An 18,662-nucleotide genomic window follows, 5' to 3' on the forward strand; every position below is an offset into this window, starting at 1 on the left:
CAGAGACAAATGACTTTCTTCTACAGCATCTGGCGTTTGTAAAAAGGTTGCTAATTTCTTTAGGGTACACAGTAAACGAAAAGAAGTCAAAACTAGTGCCCTCGCAACAGATTATATTTCTGGGTGCCAGCTTAAATACAACGGCCCAGATGACTTACCTCACGCCAGACAAACAATTTCAACTAACTCAATATTTTCAATTACTGGCAAAACAGTCCCATCTCCCTGCAAGAAAAAATTCTGCAGGCCCTGGGATTCATGGCTTCCTGCATATTACTAATACCATATGCCAGACTCCATATGAGGAAGTTACAATGGTACCTAAAAAGTGTTTGGACTCAACATTCTCACAGTTTAGAAGCAGTAATACCAATGATTCCCTGTCTACAACAGGCGTTTCGATGGTGGGCACAGGCATGTCACCTAAACAAGGGTTAGCCTTTTACCCAACCCACAGCCAGGCAAACTCTAACAGATGCCTCGGATTATGCCTGGGGAGCACACATGGCAGGAAAATGCATTCAGGGCAAGTGGACCACAGACCAAATGCATCCACATCAATCAAAAATATGTTGGCAGTTCAAAATGTCTTAACAGCTTTCAAGGACCTTCTGCATCCAGGACAATTATTACTAAAGACAGACAACACCACAGTAATGTGATACATAAACAAGCAAGGGGGCACTCATTTTTATCCCATATGCAGGCAAGCCATGACCTTGTGGAACACAGCTCTAACGTATCAGGTTCACCTGCAAGCACAATTCCTGCCAGGAAAGAAAAATACTCTGGCAGACTATCTAAGCAGAAATATCATGGACCCTCACGAATGGAAATTGAATCCACAAATCTTCAGCATGGTAAAGCAAAAATGGGGATGCCCAGACGTAGATCTTTTTGCCTCACCATTGAATTGCCAACTACAAAAATTCTGCACAAGGACTTGCCACAGACAAGCATGGAAAGTGGATGCTCTTTAGTTCAGCTGGAAAAACCTAAAAGTTTATGCCTTCCCACCACTGCCTCTCCTTTCAAAGGTACTCCTAAAAGCCAGACATGAAAAACCACAGATGATCCTGATTGCTCCAGACTGGCCACGCCAGCACTGGTACCCTATCTTAAGGAACTTAAGGCCCACCATGGATTTTGCCTCAAATTCCACACCTTCTGGCTCAACAAAACACAGAGCCTGCACGGTCAGCTCAAAACCCTAAACCTGGCTGCATGGCAGATACATTAGTCAAACAGGCAACACCTCTCTCTAAAGCTGTTATGGATGTCATTTTGGAGGCCAGGAGGCCTAGCTCCAGGAAAGCTTATTCAGAAAAATGGAAGAGATTCTGCGCCTGGAACCAGGCTCAAAGCCTTAACCCTCTTGTTCCAAACATTCCTCAGATTTTACAGTACTTAACTGAAATGCTGGACAGAGGCCTATCCTTCTCATCAATTAAGATCCACGCCTCTGCCATTTCAGCACATTACAACACTGCTCCTCCTTTATTCTCTCATCCCTTGCTAAAGCAGTACCTCAGAGGGGCTAAAAACATAAGACTGCCCCGGAGAACACCAACACCAACTTGGGACCTCAATTTCGTTTTGGAAAAACTTACCCTGCCACCTTTTGAGCCAGCCAATACAGCCGATCTAAAATTTTTATCATGGAAAACCGCTCTGCTCCTGGCAGTAACTTCAGCACGAAGAGTCTCAGAGCTACAGGCATTAATGGCAGTGGAACCTTTTATAATTTTTCATCAGGACAGGGTTTCCTTAAGGACAAACCCTACCTTTATGCCAAAGGTGATATCTAGTGTGGCTCTTAACCAAACCATCCATTTGCCAACTTGTTATCCAAACCCCCAGAATAAAGGGGAGAAACTTCTGCATTCTTTGGACCTACACAGGCAGCTGCGCTTCTACTTGGACAAAACAAAAGCTTTCAGGAAAACTGAGCAACTGTTTGTAGCATGCTGCAGGATCACAGGGCAAGGCTATCTCAAAGCAGACTATATCCAATGGATAGGATACTGTATTCGTTACTGCTACACACTGCATGGAAAATCAGTCCCAAATAACATTAGGCCACATTCCACCAGGGCAACAGCCACTTCAACAGCCTTTCTCGAGGAGTACCTACCAAGGAAATTTTGGAGGCTGTAACTTGGAGTTCAGTGCACACCTTAAGCATTGCCACCTGCCTCTTTACTCTAAATCCAGAGCAGGATTTGCCACTGCAGTTCTGCAGGGCCTCGTAGCCAATCCTAACTCTCTATAGACCAGCCACCCAACCTTAGCTTTGGGATTCTACCCAAGTGTAATGACTGCAGCAGTGTAACACGATGAACATAGTACAGTTTTGTACCTACCATAAATGTAGATGTTAGTGTTCACACTGCTGCAGTCCAAGTTACCCTCCCTCCATCCCCTCTGAACTAGCTGGACTTCTCTATACCTTTCTATCCTATACAACCTTTGTGGTTTATTTGCTTGTAACTGAAGGTATTGTTTTTTTTATATTTTTATATGTATATTTTTTATTGGCAATATGTATTGCCTACCTCGTTGGGGGCACCTGACATCTGGGGCAAGAAAAACTGAAGAAAATGGCGTCTGGTGCATCTTGTGTACCCTTGGCGCACTGACGGGGAAGAAGTGACAGCAACTGACACCGGACCAAGACTTTGGAACTCTGGCTGACTGCGGGACAGCCTGAAGGCAGGATAACCCAAGTGCAATGACTGCAGCAGTGTGAACACTAACATCTACATTTATGGTAGGTACAAAACTGCACTTTATTCTCTTTCCTAAACACCAAAGACCACATTCTTCCACAGGTAGAAAGTCTTATTGCAGGGTTTCATACAGTTGGTATCACGAGGAGATAAGATTTTATTGAAGACTTTTTTCTTTTCAGGCGAAGAAGGGTTTTGCAGAGTCAGTCTGCACTTGTCAAATTTTAAGTTCTTCCTAGTATGGAAGTTTGGAAAAAGTTGATCATGCAGGAAGTGTTTTCTTTAATCTTCCAGATGCTCTTGTGGTAATCCTGGGTTTGAGGGGTGCTTATTATGACATTCCCATAGCTTGGGGGCATCCAGCAGTTGAATTTTGAGGAGTGGTTTCATTTCCAGTGTTATGCTTTGCTCTTTGGCTTAACAGAGTGCCTAATCCCAGTGATATCCTTTTGTTAGACAGATTTATTTAACATTGGTTTACTGAGAATGTCCAACAGTTGGACAAGCCCATTTTCAGTGGAGGCCTGGGAAGAAGCACTCCAGATGCATGTCTTTGGAATGTGCTAGGAAACCTGAGCACTCTGAGGAAGCCCACATGGATGCAGGGAGAAAATAGAAACTCCACACACAAGCACCCCAGCCAAGAATCGAACCGGAGAACTTGTTGCTGTCAGTGAATACGCTAACCTCTGCACCAGTGTGCCACCCAAATGGTTCAGTGACAGAGGTTCTGTACATTTTCTATACTTGGATAATCAAAGTGCCCACTATTCTTGGGCAACAGGACTGTTCAGTCGCAGTGGAGTGCTTTCAGGGGTAGGCCCATCCATATGCCACCAAGAAGTCCATCTCCTGTTACTACTCTGGTTTTATTCTTGCGAGTGGACCATAACTCTAGCCCCCCCCCCCTCAAAACAAGGATATAGTCCTGCCCCAGTACTTAAGATTGCCAACTTCTGTGGCATATCTGCCAAATTCCTGTGGCTACTGGGATCCATGGCTTTCTTGCATCATGATGTTCATCATGTTTCATTGTTGCAGTCATTACACTTGGGTTATCCTGCTGGCAGGCAACCCGCAGTCTGCCTGAATTCCAAGGTCTTGGTCCGGTGTCTGTTGCTGTCTCCTCCCTGACGTCAGTGCGCCAGGGGTATAAAAGATGCAGCCGATGCCATTTTCTTTCGACTTTCTTGTTGCGTGGTGCCCAAAGCAAAATCAGTTAGCAAGTGCTGGTCGGCCGACTCCAGAGATTTTCGTGTTCGAATTTCAGATCCTAAGTCTTCATTTGAAGCTAAGTACCCCGTTGGGGAAACTTTTTTCTTGCTCCAGACCGATGTCAGAAAGTTAATTGTATTTCTTGTGGGAAGCAAATGCCTCATAAGGACTTCCATTCTTATTGCACTCCTTGCCTAGGCCCGGATCATGACGTTGCTAATTGTAGGTTGTGTGCTGGATTTAACTAACACACTAAGCGTCGCTACGATTTTGTATTTCACTCCTTTGGCTGAAGATTTAATTACACGATGTCATCGGACAGCCATCTGACTACCGCAATTCATAAGAAACACAAGGAAAAAGAAAAGGACAGGCATCCGAGGTCCAAAACTGACTACTAGGCTTCTAAGCCAGTCGCCGGTTCTCAGTGAGGCGCTTTCGCAGCCCCGGACCCCCGCTACCTCAGAGCCACAGGCCGCTTCAGACTCCCATGTGGAGCCGACTAGGCCGCTGGAAATTCAAGGTATTAGACCCACGGAAATTCCCTCAGATGGGTCTGGAGCCTCTGAGCAGGCATCTGCTTCTGAGGGTGTTTTCAGGCCCACACAGTTATATGTAAAAACCACTTCAGCTTCAAAGGGAAAGACTAAAGCACCTCTAAAGACAAAGAAACAAGTACAGCAATCCCATGGACAGGTCTCCGTGCCTAAAAAACAGATGCTTAAAATGGCCGAAGACATTCTTACTTTGATCAGGGCTTCCCATCCCCCTCTTGATAATAGGCCTAGCCAAGAGACAGAATATGAATCTTCAGATCAGGTTTCCATTTTCTCGGACTCCTCTTCTGAACAGGAATACTCTCTTCCTCCCTATGAGGATTCTGATGCTGAAGAATCTATCCCTTCAGCCTCTCCTCCTGAGGATTATTCTTTTGGGGCGACCCTGCATGCCATGAAGGGAGCACTTCCACTGGGAGAGCCAAGATTGCTCAGAATCTAGGAAAAGGCTCAGACTTTCTTTTGCTACCTCAGCACAGGCCCCTTGATATTCCTCCTGTTTTAGACATTGTAGATGCATTTGCAGAGTCCAGCCTGTCTCCTGACTCTCTACCTCCAGCACCTGTTAAGCCAGACAGATACTGCAGGGTTCCAGATTCGCATAAATTTCTATATAAAAGCCCTGCTGCTGACCCAGAAACTATCTCTGTGGGTCGCAAAGGGGTCAAGGCTTCCACTGCAAAAAAACCCTATCCTCTCTGATAGGGATTCAAGGGCACTGGACAGATGGGCGGGGGGGGGGGGGTTCATATGAGTAAATATCAGCAATATTTAATGTCACTGCTTAAACAGAAAATGTTGACAAATTCTGAATGTACAAAAAACAAAGAAATGCAGGATTTATTGCATGCAGCTGAACAAGTGGGAAAGCATACTTTGCAATGTGGTTTTGATTCTCTGGAGGCCTCTTGCAGGGCCACTGTTAAGGGTTCTGTCATTAGTAGGCATGCTTGGTTAAAGGAACACAATCTGCCTGATCATGTTAAAGCAAAATTATTAGATGCTCCATTACAGTATGATACTTTGTTTGGTGTTAAAGCAGAAGAGGTGTTGTAGAAAATGGACAAAGCAAAATCTATGCAAACAGTCAAGGATTTCTTACAGGTACAGCCACCCAAATTTAGCAGGAACTGGTCTACAAAGAATTGGTCCTTTCCAGTGTCAGACAGGCCACAAAAAAGCAGATACAGATGCCCCAGAGGCAGATCCCAACCCCAAGGCTTATACAGGTCTAAACAATGGGGTGCTTCTACCTCCAAAAGCGGAGAAGACAAATCATAGCCATACAGGAAGCAGTCCCAATGACTTTCCTCTGCCAGTACCAAGCACTTATCTTTTGGCAGCCGCCATAGGGGGAAAACTAGCACTTTTTTTCACAAAATTGGCACATGATCACCCAGGGCAAATGGGTCTTGAATATAGTGTCACAGGGCTACGGGTTCCACTTTCACACCCTGCCCTAGGGCAAAAGGTATGCCAGACTTGCCATGCAATCAATTGGTAGAGGCACAAAAGCAAGTTTCATCCCTCATGGACATGAGGGCTATTCAGTGAGTACCACAGCAAGAGCAGGGACAAGGATTTTACTCAAGACTTTTCTTGGTACCAGAAAGGACAAAGCCTGGAGACGAATACTGGACCTGTCTATTCTAAACACATTTCTGGACATTCCAAAATTCAAAATGTTGAGACTGCAGCAGCTTCTGCCCATGCTGGGCAAGAAGGATTGGCTTGTAGGCATACCTACATGTCCCAATCAGACAATCTTGCAGAAGATACCTCAGGGTCATAGCTGACTCAGTGCACTACCAATTCTCTGCACTGCCCTTTGGCTTATCTACTGCACCCAGGGTCTTCACAAAATGCCTGGCACCAGTAATTGCATTTTGCAGACAAAAAGGAATTCGGATATATCCTTGGACTGCCTTATTCAGAGAACAAGGACATTCTACTAAAGCATCTGGCGTTTGTAAAAAGATTATTAATTTGCCTAGGGTACACAGTAAACGAAAAGAAATCAAAACTAGTACCCTCTCAAGAGAGAATATTCCTGGGTGCAAACGTAAATACAACTGCCCAGATGGCGTATCTCATGCCAGATAAAGGCAACTGACTTCTTACTCCAAAATGTTGGCAACAAAGACCCAGTTATCTGCACGAAAAATTCTGCAGGCTTTGGGCTTCATGGCATCCTGCATTCTGCTAATTCCATATGCAAGACTGCATATGAGGAAACTGCAATGGTATCTAAAAAGTGTTTGGACTCAACATTGCCACAGCCTGGAAACCATTGATTACCCTCATTGATTACCCTCATTCCCTGCCTGCAACAGGAGTTTCGATGGTGGGCACAGGCCTGTCACCAAAACAAGGGACAGCCATTCACTTTACCCACAGCCAGGCAGACATTAACAGATGCATCAGATTATGCCGGGGGGGGGGGGGGGGGTGGGCGGGCCCACATGGCAGGAAAATGTATTCCTGGCATATGGCAGGAAAATGTATTCAGGGCACATGGGTCCGCAAGCCAAATGCATCTTCATTCTATCTTAAAGATGCTAGCTGTTCAGAATGCCCTGACAGCTTTCACGGATCTACTTCATCCAGGACAACTGATGAAGACTGACAATACTACAGTCATGTGGTACATAAGCAGGGAAGTACACATTCCTACCCCCTCTGCAGACTAGCCATGACTTTGTGGGACACAGCATTGACTTATTAAGTTCACTTGCAAGCACAATTACTGCCAGGAAAGATAAATACTCTGGCAGACAAACTAAGCAGAAACCTCATGGATCCCCACGGGTGGAAACTGGATCCACAAGTCTTCAGCATAAGGAAATGGGGATGCCCAGACATCTATTTGCCTCCCCTCACAACTGCCAACTACAGAGATTCTGCACAAGGACTTATCGCAAGCATGGAAAGTGGATGCTCTATTCTTCAGCTGGAAAACCCTAACAGTATATGCCTTTCCCCCACTGCCTCTCCTCCCCAAGGTCAAACAAGAGAAGCCAAAAATTATACTGATTGCCCCAGACTAGCCCCGCCAGCACTGGTACCCAATCCTAAAGAACTTGTCTCAATGTCCAGCCTGGGCATTACCTCAAATTCCTCACTTACTGACCCAACAAAACAATCGGATCCTGCACAGCCAACTCAGGACCTTAAATCTGGCAGCATGGTGGATAATGTAGCCATTCAGAACACTCCTCTTTCTAAAGCGTTGATGGATGTTATTTTGGAGGCCAGGAGGCCCAGTACCAGAAAATCTTATGCAGAAAAATGGGAGCGATTCTGTGCTTGGAACCAGGCACAAGGAATTGACACGTTTGTACCAAATATTCCTCAGATTTTACAATATTTAACTGAGATGCTGGACAAAGGCCTATCCTTTTCATCAATTAAGATCCATGCCTCTGCCATTTCAGCTCATTACAATACAGAACCACCTATTTTTTCTCTTCCATTAATAAGGCAGTACCTCAGAGGGGCCAGAAACATAAGACCTCCAAGGAGAGCACCAATACCTGCATGGGACCTCAATTATGTCTTGGAAAATCTCACACTGCCTCCTTTTGAGCCAGCCTCTACAGCTGATAATAAAATTCTTAACCTGGAAAATAGCTCTGTTCCTAGCAATAACCTCTGCAAGACGAGTCTGAGTTATAGGCACTCATGGCTGTGGAACATTTTTATAATTTTCTATCCGGACAGGGTTTCCCTGAGGACAAACCTGACATTTATGCCGAAGGTAGTGTCCAGTGTGACCCTTAACCCAAACCATTCATTTGCCTAACTTTTATCCAAACCCACAGAATAAGGGTGAGACCTCTGCATTCTTTGGACGTACACAGGCAGCTACCCTTCTGCTTGGACAGAACTAACGCTTTCAGAAAGACTGAGCAACTTTTAGTGGCCTATGCTGCAGCATCACAAGGAAAGGCTATCTCAAAGCAGACTATTTCAAAATGGATAGGCCACTGCATTTTTCTGCTATTCACAACATGGCAAATCGGTTCCTAAGGGCATTAGGCCACATTCAACCAGAGCAGCAGCCACTTCAGCAGCCTTCCTCAGAGGAGTACCAACCAAAGACATCTTGGAGGCTGCAACTTGGAGTTCAGTGCACACTTTTACAAAGCACTACCACTTACCTCTCTACTCTAAATCCAGAGCAGGCTTTGCCACTGCAGTTCTGCAGGGCCTCATAGCCTCTCCTAATCCTATTAGGCCCAGCCACCCATCCTCAGCTTTGGGATTCAACCCAAGTGTAATGACTGTAACAGTGAAACACTCAACGTAGTACAGTTGTGTATCTACCATAAATGTAGATGTTAGTGTATTCACTGTTGCAGTCCAGGTTACCCACCCACCATCCCAGATGTCCTTCAAGGATGCATCTGCAGTCATAACATATGGGTTGTCCTGCCTCAGGCAGCCCTTCGGTCGGCCGGATTCCAAAGTCTGGGTCTGGCCTCGGCTGATGTCGCACTTTCCCCGACGTCAGAGCGTCTGGGGTATAAAAGCATCAGCCGACGCCATTTTCCTCAGTCTTTCTTGCCGCGCGGTGCCCGAAGCAGAAGCTGTTCGCAAGTGCCGGTCGGTCAGATCCAGAGATTTCAGCTACCGAAGACTTCGAAAAAAGCTAAGTACCCCGTTGGGGACTCTTTCTTGCCTCAGCCGATGTCAGACAAAGTAAATAATTGTTTAACTTGTGGGAAACAAATACCTCATAAGGATTTCCATTCTTACTGCCTTCCTTAGGCCCAGACCACGACGTATCGGCCTGTTTAGCCTGTGCCTCCTTTAACCGACGAACTCTTAGACGTCGGTCGGAGTTTGCAGAGGAGTTTTTTGGAGCCGCTTTTGCTTATAAAATGCTGTCGGAGACTCCGACTTAGCATATGGTCAAAAAACGCAAGGAAAAGGACCGACACTCGCGGCCCGCGGTTTCGGCTGAAACCACAGCTAGGCCTACCGCAAGTGTCTTGGTTTTGGCCGAAACAGAGTCCTCTGCGATTCCTTCTTCCGAAACCATACTTCCGACCACTGAGGCCCGAGAGGCCCCGGCTGAGTCAGCTTCAGAACTACCTACCGAAGCTAGTGTTCAGGATTTGTCCAACACCATACCTTTGGACATTTCTACCCCTGCACGTGGGGCTGCTAGGCCCCCAGCTTCTATGTCCATTAAGGCCTTCTCTAGGGCTAAAGCTGCCAAACTTTCAAAAGCTTTACCTGCCAAATCTACACCCCAGAGGCCTTCCTCTAGTTCTCAGATCCTCAGCCTGGCTGAGGACCTTATCTCCTTAATTTAGGGGTTCACAACCTCACCCAGACAGGGCCTCTCATCCTCCTCCAGACAAAAGGCCCAGGACTGACCCCTCTGAACCCCACTCCTCAGATGATTCCACGGATGGATCTGAGTTGTCAGACCACCAGGAAGGGGCTTACTCGCCTTATGAGGATTCAGATGCAGAGGAATCTATCCCTTCGGCCTCCCCTCCTGAAGAGTTTTCCTTTGGGGAGACTTTACACTCCATGAGAGAGCACTTTCAATGGCAAGGTCAGGATTTCTCTGATTCTAGAAAAAGATTACGGACCTTTTTGCATTTGCCTCAGCATAGGCCCTTAGCTATACCTCCTGTTCTAAATGTAATTGATGATGTGTAGAATGTCAGTACAGCCCCTGACACTCTTCCTCCGGCCCCTGCCAAACCTGACCGATATTACAGGGTCCCGGATTCTCATTTCCATCTGTATAAAGCCCATTCTGCAGACCCAGAAACTATTTCTCAGGGCCCTAAAGGGGTTGCAGCCGCTACTGCCAAAAATCCCCTACCCTCTGAAAGAGAGTCTAGAACTTTAGAGAGATGGGGTAAGAAGGTGTATACATCTGCAACTCTTTCTGTCAGGGCATTAAACTGTCAATTCCATATGATACAGTACCAAGAGTATTTGTTAGATGAACTGAATAAGAAACTTTCTTCTCCAGAACCCCTAGACCGTAAATCCCTTCAGGATTTGGTACATAACTCACAACAGGTTAGTAACCATTTCTTAAAATGTGGCTATGATGCACTGGAGGCTTCATTTAGATCAGCTATGACTGGGGCAGTTATTCGTTGGCATGCCTGGCTGAAGGAGCAATCTTTGCCAGACATTGTCAAAGCTAAACTCCTCGATGCTCCAATGGAGAAACAAAATTTATTTGGCTCCCCTGCTCAGGAGATTCTAAAAAGGTTGAAGAAAAAGCAAAATCTGTGCAAAGTTAAAGATTTCCTGCAAGTTCAACCACCGAGATTCAGCAGAAACTGGCCTACAAAGAATTGGTCCTTTCCAGACTCTGACAGAGCCCAGAGAGGCAGGAACAGGCGCTCTAGAGGCAGAGGTCAATCGAAGGGCTCCTACAGAGGCAGTCAGTGGCAGCCTGCCAACCAGAGGAGTAGTGCAACAGCTACAACAACCACCACTACTACAGGACAGACTCGATGACTTGACTCTGATTCCGCCTACAAGGGATCAACTGGAAGCACCCTTGGGCGGAAAGCTGGCTTTATTCTTAAAAAACTGGCATTATATTACAAAGGATACATGGACATTGCAAATAATAGACAAAGGATACAGGTTTCACTTCCACACTTTGCCAAAAAGAAGCGGAATGCCAAACCTACCACCAAATCAGAAGGCAGAGGCTTTAAAACAAATCAGCAATTTACTTCAGATGAAAGCTATAGAAAAGGTACCATGTTCAGAACAAGGCCAAGGATTTTACTCCAGACTATTCCTTGTACCAAGAAAAGAAAATCAATGGAGGCCTATTCTCGACCTGTCTGCACTCAACACTTATCTCATTGTGCCAAAATTCAAAATGCTGACCCTACAGCAACTTCTTCCCATGTTGGGCAAGGAGTCTTGGCTGGTGACTCTAGATCTCAGAGGCATACCTGCACGTCCCTATCCGACCAAGTTGCAGAAGACACCTCAGATTTCTTGCAGGATCAGAGCATTATCAATTCTCAGCATTGCCCTTTGGCTTCTCTACTGCGCCCAGAGTATTCACGAAATGCCTGGCATCAGTAGTTGCACATTGCAGACTACAGGGAATTCAAATTTATCCATACCTGGACGACTGCCTAATACAAGCGGACAAGAAGAAGAAATTGTTAAAGGACTTGGCCTATGCCATACACCTGTTACAGGCCTTGGGATACACAGTCAGCATCCAAAAGTCAAGACTAGTACCATCCCAAAGGATCACCTTTTTAGGTGCAGATCTGGACACAAAACACCCAAATGGCCTTTCTCACAGAAGAAAAGCAAAAACAACTTCCAGATTACTTCATGATTTTGACAAGACAAACTCAGCTTACTGCAAGGAAAATCCTGCAGGCCCTGGGTTACATGGCATCCTGCATAATTCTAATCCCACATGCCAGACTGCATATGAGGAAATTGCAATGGTACCTAGGGAGTGTATGGTCTCAACACACAGTTTAGAAACCATGATACCAATCATTCCATGCCTGCAAAAGGAATTCCTGTGGTGAGCTCAGGCCTGCCAGTCCAACAGTGGGTTGCCTTTCAGCAAACCAAAAACAAGGCAGACCATCACCACAGACGCCTCGGACCGAGGATGGGGAGCAGACATGGAGGACAAATGCATCCAAGGCTTATGGCCTCAAGGGCAGCTAAGCATGCACATAAACCAAAAGGAAATGCTGGCAGTGAGTCATGCAATCGAGGCATTCAAACCCTTCCAACAAGGACATCTGTTAATAAGGACAGACAACACCACGGTCATGTGGTACATAAACAAACAGGGAGGCACACATTCTTACCCGCTATGCCGGATGGCTATGAACCTGTGGGATTTATGCCTGAATCTCAATATCCAACTACAGGCCCAATTTGCCAGGAAAGAAAATGCAGTGGCGGACAGCCTAAGCAGGAGTACTAAGGATGCACACGAATGGATGCTGCACCCAGACATCTTCAAACTCATAACAAAGACATGGGGAATGCCGGAGATAGATCTGTTCGCCTCCCCACTCAACCATCAACTGAAGACATTCTGCTCAAGGACATACCACCCACAAGCTTGGAGGGTGGACTCTCTCTCTTTCAGCTGGAAAGCCCTAACAGTATATGCCTTCCCACCTCTCCAATTGATGCACAAGGTTCTACTGAAAATCAGGGAGGAACAGCCAAAAGTGATACTAATAGCTCCGGACTGGCCAAGGCAACACTGGTACCCACTATTGAGAAGCATGTCTCGGGCAAAATCATGGACTCTCCCCCTATGGCCTCTTCTAACGCAGAACAATTTCAAGACCCTGCATCCCAACTTGAAAACATTGCAGCTAACTGCCTGGAAAATTCCTTAAATCCCAGTCAAACTATTTTATCTCCGAGGGTGAAGGACATTATCCTGGAGGCTCACAGGCCTTCCACAAGGAAGACATACTCAGCTAAAAGGAAGAGATTTCTCATTTGGAGCACATCAAAGGGCACAGATGTCACAGTGGCAAACCTAGCACATATCCTAGAATATTTAGCAGAATTGTTCCACAATGGCCTGTCTTACTCTTCCATTAAGATTCATGTTTCAGCAATTTCAGCAGAATACAATGTAGACCCACCTATCTTTTCACACCCTCTCCTCAGACAATTTCTGAGAGGGATCAAAAATGTTAAACCTCCAATAAGACCACCTCTACCTGCCTGGGATCTCAACTTTGTGCTGGAAAAACTGACACTACCTCCTTTTGAACCAGCAGCATCAGCGGATATACAGTTTCTATCTTGGAAAACTGCATTCCTTCTGGCAATCACTTCAGCAAGAAGAGTATCTGAGTTGCAAGCATTAATGGCAGTGCAGCCTTTTCTTATTTTCCACCAGGACAGTGTGTCACTAAGAACCAATCCTACTTTTGCCAAAGGTGGTATCTAGGGTATCCTTGAGCCAAGCTATTCACTTGCCTACATTCTTCCCTAATCCACAGAATAAAGGGGAAAAACTTTTGCACACCCTGGATATACACAGACAACTACGCTACTACTTGGACAGAACAAAAACTAGCAAAAAAACTGACCAACTTTTTGTAGCATATGCAACTGGGGTGCAAGGAAGAGCAATTTCCAAACAGACAATTTCAAAATGGATAGGAAATTGCATTCACTTTTACTACTCCTTTCATGGAAAGTCAGTTCCTGAAAATATCAAGCCTCACTCCACAAGGGCCACGGCCACCACTACAGCCTTCCTACGGGGGGTGGCTACCAAGGACATTTTAGAAGCTGCTACTTGGACCTCCGTGCATACATTTGCCAAACATTACAATTTAACTTTATATTCTAGATCCAGAGCAGGGTTTGCAACTGCAGTCCTGCAGGGGATCTTAACTACACCATCCTTTTCTTAGTACCTCCACCCCCAGATTGGCTATGGTAGTCTACCCATATGTTATGACTGCAGATGCATCCTTGAAGGACAATCTATTATTGGTGTATTTGTTTGTATTTACATGGATATATATATATATATATATATATATATATATATATTTTTTTTTTTGCAAATGTTTGGAAAATTATTGCATTTATCCAAATTTAGCCTTCCTAGAGGGCACCTGGCATCTGGGGCAAGAAAAACTGAGGAAAATGGCGTCGGCTGATGCTTTTATACCCCAGACGCTCTGACGTCGGCGAAAGTGCGACATCAGCCGAGGCCAGACCCAGACTTTGGAATCCGGACGACCGAAGGGCTGCCTGAGGCAGGACAACCCATATGTTATGACTGCAGATGCATACCTATCGGACATCTACATTTATGGTAGGTACAAAACTGTACTTTTCCTCTGCTGGGACTTGTGTGCTTCTCTATTCTATACAACCTATGTGGTGTACTTTCTTGTAGATGAAGAAAATTATTACTTTAGTGCATGCATGCTTAGTGGCATAAGTTTAGCCTACCCTTTTGGGGGCACCTGACATCTGGGGCAAGAAAAACTGAAGAAAATGGTGTCTGCTGCATCTTTTATACCCCCTGGCGCACTGACGTCAGGGAGGAGGCGACAGCAACCGATGCCGGACCAAGACTTTGGAATTCAGGCCGACTGCGGGTAGCCTGCCAGTAGGATAACCCAAGTGTAATGTCTGCAACAGTGAATACACTCATCTACATTTATGGTAGGTACACAACTGTACTTTTTCACTCGCCAAGCTTCACATGAGACTCCACTGGTACCTAAAGAGCAGTTGGTTCCAACGTTTTCCTTCCATAAAAGCAGAAGTGACTCTTAGCAAGCCTTGCTTTCATACCTAAGCTAGTAACTGCTTTCAGTAAACCAGGCAGTACATTAATAGTTTTGTAACTATCCTCAAAGGTGAGAGAATATTGCACTGCTTGATAGTGGACAGGCAACTTGGTTTTACTATTACAGAATTTGACAGAGCAGACAGGTTTTGCTTTTGCAAAGAAAAGAATAATAAACTGTCCATTTCTGAATGGATTGCTAACTGCATTCCCTCTTTTGCACGTTGATAGACAAAGCTGGCAGAATGAATTAGGGACTTATCTGGGATACAGCTCTAACCCCAGCTCTTGAAAAAAAGATCCCCATTTAAGCACTGCTTATGGAATTTACTTTGTCTGTTTATATCCTGGCATTGCAGCCTGGAAACCATGTCCAAGGCAGGATTTGCCTCTTCCATTTAAACTGTTTTGGGTGTCCCTTGTCCTTTTACATGCCATCCTCCCACAACTTGCTGTAGCTCTGGGGGTCTTTAAACTTTAGTTTAGTTATGTTATCTTGTAATGTAAATATTGCTGTAGATTGTTGCAGTAATATTCCTTCCCACCCACTATTTCATTTTCCTATCATTGCGGTTGATAACCTATTTGACTTGTACCACCTTTACTTCCGGTCCTTCTGTCTAGATACCTTACCCTACAGCACAAGTGTGGGTCATTTCTTGGCAGGCTGTTATCTGTAATTTGAGAGCATATGCTTTTATTGTCTGGGTTCATGGAAGATCTGATGTTAGTGATGGTTCCTGCTGAGCTGTGGGGGAAGGTGAGTTCTGTGGTATTCAGTCCGGCCTGGGATTCCTGCAGGCAGGAAATCTCAAGCTGCTGTTACAACAATGAATTTACTTGAACATCTTATGGTAAGTTCCTAACTTTTTGGCCCCTCCTTATGATTGACTATCTGCTCCCTAAAGCTGGTCTTTACTCTCCATGTCTGTCAAATCTGCTAAGCCGTTTCCCAGACTTTCTCTGACTAGTTGTAAGGGTACAGTGAGGAGACTGAAGTATCCTGGGACAGTTTCTTGTCACTTTCTTCTCCCTTTATGTGCACCAGCAATGTCTTGGGACAGATGTACAATGGGGCATGCAGACATCGACCATACACCAGCAGCAGCTCAGCTACTGTCACACCCCCCTAAAGGACAATACCCCCCAGTGCGTCTCCATCCTCCACCAGAAATCGGCTGCAAGATGTTGGAGTGCAGGTTCTCTGGATAGCACTAGAGATACCAGTGACATTAAACCTGGGAGATAGCCAGATCTTTATCCCGATGCAAAGGTGCTGAAAGAATATTTTTAATGTGCTGTGCAGGTTGTTCACAGCTTGAAATGTCTGTCTTGTTTATATTTTATGACAAAAGGTTGTGGTACAAGTTTAGGCTTTTTAAAAAAAAAAAAAGTGAGCAATATAATAAATGAAACTAGAGGCAGTTAACTGATTAGTGTGGACTGTGAATTCCATTTTCTTGTGCTATTTAACACGTCCTGATATGCTTCACAAACGTTACAGAAGTGAAGAAAGATGTCCCTCTTGAATGTAAGTGTAGGCTTTGTATACATCTGTGAAATAGTTGGTTAATGTCAATGCTGCTTATCTGCTAAGCTAATTTGGCTTTGAGCCCTTTTGGGCAGCAGTAAGAGACCTTTTAGTTGGAGATGAAATTCATCACTCTGTAATACCATCTTTCTGTAATACCAGTGTATAATTTTGGCAACTTGCAGAATTCAGTTGGCTGAATTGGACTAGATCATTGTAGGAGCCAATGGCTACAGACTTGTGCCAAATTAAACTTATCACACGTAAAGTCTTGCTTTTCTTCCACCACTTCTGTTTTCTTTAATGTAATCAGACTTCTCTGTTTACTTCAGCATGATGTAGGCTGAAAATGGTCTGTGTTCCAGACTACCTGTACTGACTGCAATCATCTTGGGAACTGTTAGCACTGCCTTCATGGTTTTTCTGTGCCATTGTTTACTAAGCCATTAATGTTGGTACTGCTTTCCTACTGTTTAACTGTGAGCCTGTAAGTATTTCTGGTAAATGGCTGCGTGGGAGTGGTAGATAATATCTGTGGCATCCAGGGTATGATCTCTCACTAAGAATTTGAGGCACTGAATTCCTTTACCTTTTGGGAAAGGATTGGTGGATTGCATCTACTCTTTCTATTAATGTATCAGATTTAATAAGTTGTGCCATTTTATGGAGCACACTTAGTTTTTGTACAAATTTTGATCGACAGTGAAATTCTGATTTGTGGTAAATATTTTCATAGCTGCCATTTTGCTACGACAAGCTTTTGTAAAATAAAATCACTACTTGTATTATTTCGGTTGGGTACAGCTGAGCACTACGAGCATGGAATGGCAGATTAATTTTGTGAGGCATGTGTGGCAGTTACTACTGATTTGAAGCATGTGTCTAGGTGGTGCAACATCACAAGTAGGATTTCTGATTCCCTGCCTTTTTTTAAGGGAGTACCGGAGAGGTGTAGATTTTGAGTTTCAGCATCCCGATTTGTTAGTGCTCTTGAGTAACAGAATGTGAGTTTTTGAAGTACATTGTAGATGCCAAGTCTAATTTGATGACCTTAACACTATAGTGAGCAGCTCATGAATGACTGCTTGTAATATGTCCCAGAAGGGGAAAGATGGTTTGTGGATGTTTAGAGTAGCAGTTTTTATTCCAAGAGACCCTTTGTTTTGCCTTTACTACTGGTAGGCGATGAGTTAACAAGCCATAACTGTATTGTAGCATTTTCTCTACTCTCCGGGTTACTGAATTTTTTCATTTTATTCATGTTTGCACATGCAGGATAAATGTAACATTATCACTTGAAACTCTGTATTTTTATTTATTTAGCCAAGAAGTTTGCAGAGATGCAACCCAAGAAGGAAGCCCCAAAGAAAGAGAAGCCTCCAAAGGAGCAAAAGACACCAAAAGAAGCCAAGCCACCAAAAGAGCAGAAACCAAAATCTGCTTCTGAAGATGAGGAGATGGATGAATGTGAAAAAGCACTTAATGCAGAGCCCAAGTCTAAGGACCCTTTTGCACACCTACCCAAAAGGTGAGATGTTTAATGGTTTGTAACCAGAAGTCCAAAATACAAGTTTTTTGATTGTGTAGCTCTTGTACAACTGAGCTTCCTAAAATGTCTCTCTAATACTCAAGAAGACCATAACTAGTTAGTCAAATTTCAATTGTGTAGTTGCCTTGTTGAAAACCAGATTTTTTCCAAACGTTTAACCCATCCTGGTATGCAAGTCTTAATGCAGCTGTAACTGGGCGAGTCTTGTTTGTGTTGTGTGAAGTTGGCCTACTTTAGATCATTAACATCAGCCCTAATGGTCTTGATATTGGCTACAGGCAATTTGTGTGTATGAATTATGCTGTGCTGACGAGGTCATAAGGCCAAAGTATGTATATCCACATAGGTAGGTACTAGGCTATTAGCCCTAGGGCCGATATAAGCCTAGCCAAAAAGGTACCCTGGCTTTTGCCACCCAAGAAAATTATTTTTCTGTGCCACTGTTGAGCAGAGCCACAGAAGCGATCCCTGGGGTGAATTTCCTATTTCCCATCCAATCATTCTAGTGCCATTTGGCTTTGTTGGCCTGGATCTGTCCATAAAGACTTTAAAAAGGAAAAAGGCATACATATTCAGAAGCCATATAACAAACAATGTCCTTAAGGGGCCATTTGCATATATCCCGTGGGCCTCTCTTACAGGAGGCTTAAGCTATCACACAGTGAAACCTTTAGCTTGGCTAGGTTTTTCTTTTAGCCTTTACCAATTGGTTTGTCTGACCTCTTCACTTTTGTTTGTGTGTGTGTGTGTATATATTTAT

At 44.5% G+C, this 18,662-nt stretch overlaps 1 protein-coding gene across 1 annotated transcript in view; it reads left to right on the forward strand.

Annotated features, from left to right (window-relative positions):
• Positions 1 to 18,662, forward strand: part of EEF1G (eukaryotic translation elongation factor 1 gamma) — a gene marked incomplete at its 5' end in the record, with an annotated part of 807,249 nt that overhangs the window by 563,264 nt on the left and 225,323 nt on the right. Inside the window, 1 exon segment of the mRNA XM_044075667.1 lies at positions 17,677 to 17,881. Within this exon segment, the coding sequence (XP_043931602.1) occupies positions 17,677 to 17,881 (205 nt within the window).

This window comes from Protopterus annectens, chromosome 6.part1, assembly GCF_019279795.1.
Source record: "Protopterus annectens isolate FY-2018-M chromosome 6.part1, PAN1.0, whole genome shotgun sequence".
Taxonomy (NCBI): Eukaryota; Metazoa; Chordata; order Ceratodontiformes; family Protopteridae; genus Protopterus; species Protopterus annectens.